Genomic DNA, 7,835 nt, shown 5'->3' with positions numbered 1-7,835 from the left:
CAGGACAATGAGACCACCGGACACAGTAGGGACCGAACTGTCGCGTCAGGACGGAGATTTCTATGGCGCACGAAGTCAGAGCGCATACAGATTCATGAAGTTAGCCATTGGCTACATCGCACCGTTCTTCCTCTTGCCCATGGTCTTCGTTTTCGGCTCCAAGGTTTGTGCACGCTTTAATCCTTCAAACAAAGCAGCAAAAATATGAACGCAACATTCTACGGCAATTAAGAGTGAACAGCGGCACAACTTGACCAATCCTTGCATTCTGCAGCCCGTCAAATGCCTGTACATCATGGCAACAATGTTAATGCTGTGGGTCTTCGAGCCTGTGCCGTACCAGATCACTTCCTTTTTTCCACTCATTGCGGGCCCCATGCTCAACCTAACTGACACGAAGACACTCGCACGATTCTATTTTAATGTAAGAAGAACTCGCACTAGGAAGGAAAAAAGAAAGAAGGTATACCTGTAGCTTCCCCGTGCTTCGTCCGCCACAGGAGCCGATCGCCAATTGCATCGCGGGTCTCACGGTCGCGCTGATCGCCCAGAACTGTGGCCTGAACCGGCGCATCTCGTACAACCTCATCTTGTTCGTGGGACCCCGAGTCAAGTGGCTTATGCTGTGGTTTATGCTGATCGTCTTCTTCTTGTCCATGTTCATCAGCAACGTCGCCGTCACCAGCATCACGATGACCATTGTGGACACGCTCATCTTCGAGATTTCCCAGAGCAAGCTGACCAAGCGCGTCAACGAGATGCTTCGCCGCAAAGGGAGTCAAAGCGACAGTAAGCGCTTCTTCGTCACCCTGTTCGTCTGTATTGATATTGTGTCAACGCTGAGAAACCTAACACCCGCTCATTAGCACTCATTAACACACTCCAAAGTGTGCCCTACGTATGTAGATCAACATGACGTCGGAATTTCATAGACTGCACAATTCTTGCAAGGGGTCGATTTCTCACGTTGAGCTTTTTTACTCACGCATTCCCGTTTCAAGAAGTTCGCTCAATTTTAAAACGAACGAATTAATTTTTTAGAATCTGTGAAAGCTTCACTAATGTTGTCTGTGCAGGTGAGTTTTATGGCCAGGGGGACATAATATAGAAGGTTAATTCTCATAATAAGTCAAATAATTAACTAAAATGCGGTAATTGCTTTTTAAATAATAAAACAAGATTTCAGAGTAGTGCAATGAGTGTCATCGAAAACTACAAAATCAGTCGATTTTAGAGATACTTGATGCACGTGGAAAGCGTGGGAGCGCGTAAAACTCCCGCACTTGTGCAACAGGCACAATGCTAGCGGTGGAAAACGCGAATGACAATCGTAGCATCCACGTTTTGGCACCGCTGGCCCTGTATCCGCTGTACGAGTGGAACGTTAGCGCGGTATTGCGCTCCCCACTTGCTTCAATAATTTGTTTTCTTTTTTTTATAAAATCGGCTGAGTTAGTATAGTTTTCGATGACTCTCAGCAAGTCTCCAATTGGAACCAAGTATTTGTTTCCAGGGATTAAAAAATTATATAACAAATTTTAGTAAGGTATTTGTAACTCACCTGCACAAACAAAATTCGATATTGTGTTTGTGCAGGTTCGAAATATGTTCGAACTAGAATTAGATATTCCGTACATACGGTTTGTTCAATGATGGTTTGGCTGCGTGAAATGTGCTTGATATTCCAAGACTTCGCCAGAACTGATGTCTGAGCCTCACCTTGTACAGTTTATTGCCTAGTGTTCTCATAACTTACCTCACCCGGAATTTTGAATAGACAGAATAACGTAACGATATCAGAGTTCCAAGTGAGTTGCATATTTGAAGCAAAGACGCGGACTATTGCAGTGGATGTTTTCTAACTTTCTCGTTTCAAGATATCGACCTCGAGGAAGTGCTGCACACTGAAACAGTGTAAGTCTGCCATCGGGAACCATATATTCACTATTCTCATAAAATTGCACCATACCACTAGCTTTGATGGAAAGAACGCAGCTTGGAGGTTGCAACGATGTTATCAAGAACCACCAATCAAGGAACTCCTGCCGTTGCTCTAGTTGTACCTACACTGCTCTTACAAGGCTATGGGAGAGAAGCCACCCAATAGCATAAAGAAAATCGTCAGAGTCCTAAGTGACCTAGTAGTTAAGCTAGATGCATTTGCGACAGACATAAAAAAGACGTCGCGAATGTGTCAAGTTTGAACACTGAAATCTATGCCGAGCTCGTTGGTATACGAGAATCTATCACATTCCTGAACGCGGATGTTGAGCAAGTCAAGAAGGATGATGTGGGCTTTCGCCAAAACCTAACGGAAGTAAACCAAAAATAAAAAAGAAGTTCTCGGCTACTCCAGGGTCGCTAAACTCGTGGAACGAAACATTCTTTGCTTTCTGACGCAGCGGGGGGAGTGACCAAAAGAACGCCGCAAAGTTTCCTCCTCCCGGCGCGCGGTCAACTTCGCAACTTTTGACGAAAAATCCCCCGCGATCCCTAGATGGTGCACGAGAGCACAACACAGCGCGGGGAGGCGAGCGTTCACGCCGCTCAATGTGCGTTGTCTTTGTGCTCTGTAGCTCCGTTGGGCCGAAATTCGATACTGTCATGCCTCGCTCAGACGAGGAGCGAGAGCAGACGACGCGAGTTCGTCTGCTACGATGAGTCGATGAGGCATTCGCACAGCAGAACCGAAACCAAAAGTAGATTTTCTGCTCGAAATCGCGTCCCGCGAACCACAAACTCAAACGCGAGCTTAAATTATAAGCGTCTGATATTTCACGAAGGGAGGAATCGACGACCCGTGCTTTATTTGCGAACTTGGAGTCGCTATGTTGCCGTACAGACGCTGAAACCTACCAGTGTGTACTGAAAGACTCAGGATAAACACAGAGGCCGCGAGATCATCAGTGTGCGAGTGAAATGTGGAAAATTTGTCGACAAAGCTCCCACAGCAGAAACCTGTGATGCATTCACTCAGCGTCCGGGAAAGCTAAACATGGAGACGTTGCCCGAGGGTTGAGCAAAGCCATTTTTGAACGGCAGCTATCTTGCCCGTCGTATTTTGTTTGAGAAAGCTCTGGTTCTTAATGCCTTCACCAGGGAAATAAAACGTCTTACGAAACGTATTTCTAGATATTCCAACAAACTAGATTTAAGCCGTATCCTTTAAGTAGTTCACTCATAATACCATGCTTAAAACGAAGCAAGCTCTTGCGCGCACAGTGCCATCAATTGTCTCAAGTGTATGCTGTTTTGTAGTCAGCTGGTTGCGGAAACTTACACCGTCTGTAGATATCTCTGACGCCGAGCTACTTAATTGGAAGTCATCGCAAATGTAAGTTCCACGTTGCAGCAACCAACGTTTATAGATAAACAATGGCAGCGACTGGGCACTCTCGCATTCCCACCCACCACGTCGAACAAAAAGGCGCTAGTTTCGGTTTGAGGTCGGTACTTTCCTACAACATCTATGGCGACAGCATCAGTCTGCACTCGGTGCATTCGGCAAGTTCGTTTGGGGCCGGTTCTCCGTGCCGCACTCCGCGGGTGCAATGCTTTAGAACTCTCACAGTGAAAGTCTGGATCGCGGATGGGGAGCCCGTCCCTGGCATCACCGGCGGCCATTGCTTGACAACAGGCAGTACACGCAAGTCTAAGGGAGAAACACGCAAAAGTAGGAAGGTTGTACGCGGTGCTCGAGGGCGAGTATTTTATGACGTGCTGCGATCATTATTTCGAGTGCTTGGAGATCAAACAGACATTCGTCAATCGTTCAAACATTGATTTAAAAAAAATTGGCCGGAGCACCGCCGAGTTTACCGACGTCGCTTGCTTCGGTTGCTAAATAAATGGCACGTTCAGCGACGGAACAGCACGCTCCGAGTTTGAGTTTGTCACGGAAACCCTCAGAGCAGTTCAAACAGGAAGCTTTCACCGGAAGTACTATACACAAGCGGTTAAAACGATGCGAATGTTCCAGTAAAGGTATTCTAGCTTATCGTTTGCTGAGCTCTGATGACTCCGAGATCACCGTATGACTCCACAATAACTCTCGGTAACTTTGGCTCATTAAATAAATCACAGTTAACGCCCAACAATGTCGTCCTAGACCCTCAAACACCCAACATCTATCTAAAAATGATGGGTATTCTAACGCGTTTAATATTCTTGCCCACAATATTAACTGTTATTTGCGGAAAACAATATAGAAGTTTCATGGCCGAAAACAACCTACTAACGTAATAAAATTCAGTTTTCCCGTTTCTCCTATTTCCTATAGCATGCATTAGCACGTGTCAAGCGATGACTGCCGGCAGTGTTGCTCGGCCCCAGCAATACAGGCCTCTATCCGCGATCCAGCCTACTGAAAGATCATTGGTGCCAGTGCTATTAGCCATAAATCGTTTATTTGCATCAGTACGCCCATACCTGCCGGATGTCGGAACGAGGCGCAAAACCGTACATCCGGCCAATATTGGAGCCGGTGTTCGGCCGAAATTGCCTCGACACTGACCAAGTAGCGACGTGCTGGTTCGGCGACTCGTTTGTGTAATTTATGTGTTCAGTCATTTTATTGGGTCCCGGGCCACTGCGTACACCCCAAAAAAGAAGTGTACTGTAGTAATTACACCTTTTTATTTTTATTTACATATACTGCAGGCCCCACATGGGCCCCAGCAGGAGAAATAGCATACATAATAAATATAATAGTAATACATACGGCAAAACACATGAACACAAACGCGTCCATATAATATAAGGCGGCGTTATACAATTTATCATACAGCATAAACAACACTTTATAACAGAGGTTTTCAAATGTGCACATAAACAAAAAAAAGCGCAGTTAGGTGTATTGTAGTTTTACACCTTTATAAAAATGTGTAGTGCATAATCACACGTCTTAAAAAACGTGTTTAAAAATCACCTTTTAAGGGTGTGAGGTTTATATTTTTTTCAAAACGTCTATTGCTACACTTATTAGGGTGTTAGTTATGGGACACCCCACTTATATGTATAAAGGTGTGAAAATGTTTAATGTGTATACACCTCTAACGGAAGAAAATCTCTTTCATGTTATTACATCGCGTGCCGATGAAACGATCTGTCGATGAGACGTCGTTCGATGAACTGATTTGACCGCCAATGAGTGACGCCTGTCAGTGGAATTTTGGGGAAATAATTCTGCCAGCTGCCGGGAGACTCGACCCTACCCATGAATTACCCCGGTTCTTGTTTGTTTTCCAACATTCTAAATTGTATACCAGCTACATTATATTACAGGAAAAAAAAAAACGATGGCAGCCGCAAACACTCTGACAGCCCGGCTCACAATCATATGGGAGACTGACAGGTTCGCTTCAGTCGCCACCATGCCTTGAAAACTACCGGTTCCGAAGAACCAGAGCGCTGAGAGAACTTGTTGTTTCACGGTCATGGTAGACGCGATTGTCCGCCGCCTCGAAGTCCGGGCGCCAAACGAAGCTCGTCGCAGAGTCAACGCACAACGGCTTTCGATAGCCGGTACTGTCGCCGAAAGTCGACGTCGGGGAGTTGAAAGGTAGCGACGCCGACGGTAGCGACGCCAACGGTGGCGGAAGATAAGCTCGGCCGCAGCGTACGGCGCCGCCATATAAACAAAGTTTAACTTCGGCTCAATCCGAAGCGAAGATTTCGAGCTCAAATCACGGCTCTCGTAAAGTTCGGAAACGTCCCTTTGACGTCAGCGATAACTTCGACAAACGAGGTTTCTAATCACTTTTTTTTTCACAAACTTTGGAGGGATCTGGGGCGTCAACAGGACGCCTAGGGACAATCTGCAAAGCATTAATTTTAGCTTGGCGTAGGGATGTAGGCAAAAACGGGCGCAACGTCACCGGCGAAGCCGTTGAATCAGCGGGCTCCAAGCGCCCCTCACGCGCTGCACGCGCGCCTCGATGAACTTTGCTACATTCTGCCGTTCTAATGATTGACACCTCGCTCAGCGTGACGTCAGCGCCGCGAGAGTCCAATTAGCGCGTTCCGCAAACTTCGGGCACAAAGTTGTGCTCGACGAGTTTAGCGACTCAGGAAAACCGACAGCTCGGCAGGGAGATCAGTAAAGCAAAGAGGGAAATAGTAGAGCTGAAACAACACAGTAGGAACAAGAATGTCGAAATCAAATTGCTTCCAGTTGTAACAAACGAGGACCTGACAGCATCTGTGAGGGCAATTGCTACATGTCTTGGAACCGAGGAATCTGTGAAACCCAATATTGTGGTAAGGTTCGCCTCTCGTGGGGTGCTTGACAGGCTGCTATCAGCGGCTAAGAAGACGAGGTTAAACACCACCCACCTAAGATTTCAGGCTGAGGATCCATTTTACATAAATGAACATCTTTGTGTCGAAAACAAAGTATTACCAAACAAAGCTCGCCAGGCAAAGCGAGAGAAAAACTGGAAATTTGGTTGAGTGTCACAGGGCAAGATCCTCATGCGGAAGACTGATAACTCGCCTTTCTTGCACATCACGTGTGAAGGGGATTTGATCAGGGTGGTGTAACTGTTCTGAACCTGACGCAAAAAATTGTGTGACTACGTTTGTCATGTCTTTCACTTTTCAGCATGTTGAATAATTCATGCAGAACGAAGATAGGCTTTCAATTTTCCACTGCAACGTAGGTAGTTTACGAAAAAATCTTTAACTGTTTAGTTGGGCATGTTTCCCAGCAGGTGCCTGGTTTTCATGTAATCGCAGTAAGTGAAACTTGGTTAAAAAACAATGAAACCATTGTTATGAATGGCTACAATTTATCATCTTTTCCACGTAATGCCCATACGGGAGGTGGAGGCGTCGCGTTTTTTGTAAAAGAAAATATTGTTTTTCAGGTTTTATCGCCTGCCACTATTAGTGATGATGTCATTGAAGCACTTTTTATAAAGCTTGATTGTGGCGTAATAGTTGGTGTAGTGTATCGACCTCCAAGCTCGTTAGTAAACTCATTTCTTTTAAAATTCGAGGCAGTACTTACGGCATTGTCTAATGAACAGAATGATCGACTCGTAGTTGTCGGTGACTTTAGTTTTGATCTGGCTAGTGATAAGCATAATAGCTGTACGCTGCTTTTAGAATCTTTCAACTTGCGCAACTTCATTACTGAACCTACTCGCATTACTAGCATCTCCAGTACATTAATTTATCATGCTCTTTGCAATACTGATACGGATGTCCATACTGGTGTTTACCTAAGCTTGATAGCTGATTACTTAACGATTTTTCTTGTTTTACAAAAAAAGGTCGTTCATGAAAGAAACTGTTGTCGTCCTAAACAGCGCACTAAAATGCGCAGCTTCGCAGGGTATTAGAACGACTTGATATATACTCCACTTATAATCAAAACGTTCACACCGAATACTACAACTTTCTTACTAGTCTCAAAAACGCGATAACGTTGAGCGCTTTAAAAAAGACGTCTAATAAATACAATGTATCGGTCTGTCCTTAGATGACCAGCCAAATTTTAGTAGTGCTAAAGGAAAAAGATAAATGGTATTATAAATGGACACAACACAAAAATAGTTATTACTATTTAAACCAATTCAAACATTTCATGAACATATCAGTTTCTATGTTAAGAAAAAGAAAGAATATTACTCAACCAAAATTAGGGAAGCGGATGGAAACAAAAAAATAATTTGGGACATAGTCAATGATGTTGGTGGCCTTCGTGCAAATAAACCTGTATTTATTTATTTATTTATTTATTTACCCTCAAGGTACAGAGTACATTTTAGAGGGGAGTGAGCAAACAATAAATAAACGTAATTAATCAACCAAGGGTGCTGTTAATAAGTGAT

At 44.6% G+C, this 7,835-nt stretch overlaps 1 protein-coding gene across 1 annotated transcript in view; it reads left to right on the top strand.

The window, feature by feature from the left end:
• The first annotated feature begins 295 nt into the window (after positions 1 to 295).
• The window catches only part of LOC121045697 (sodium-dependent low-affinity dicarboxylate transporter 1-like), a 73,624-nt gene continuing 66,084 nt past the window's right edge, over positions 296 to 7,835 (top strand). The window contains exons 1-3 of the mRNA XM_040498810.1: positions 296 to 424; positions 501 to 789; positions 1,878 to 1,914. Coding sequence (XP_040354744.1) covers positions 296 to 424; positions 501 to 789; positions 1,878 to 1,914 — 455 coding nt within the window. The remainder of the gene's footprint in view (positions 425 to 500; positions 790 to 1,877; positions 1,915 to 7,835) is intronic.

This window comes from Ixodes scapularis, unplaced genomic scaffold, assembly GCF_016920785.2.
Source record: "Ixodes scapularis isolate PalLabHiFi unplaced genomic scaffold, ASM1692078v2 PGA_scaffold1__304_contigs__length_218370807, whole genome shotgun sequence".
Taxonomy (NCBI): Eukaryota; Metazoa; Arthropoda; class Arachnida; order Ixodida; family Ixodidae; genus Ixodes; species Ixodes scapularis.
This window is presented reverse-complemented; position numbering and strand designations above follow the sequence as displayed.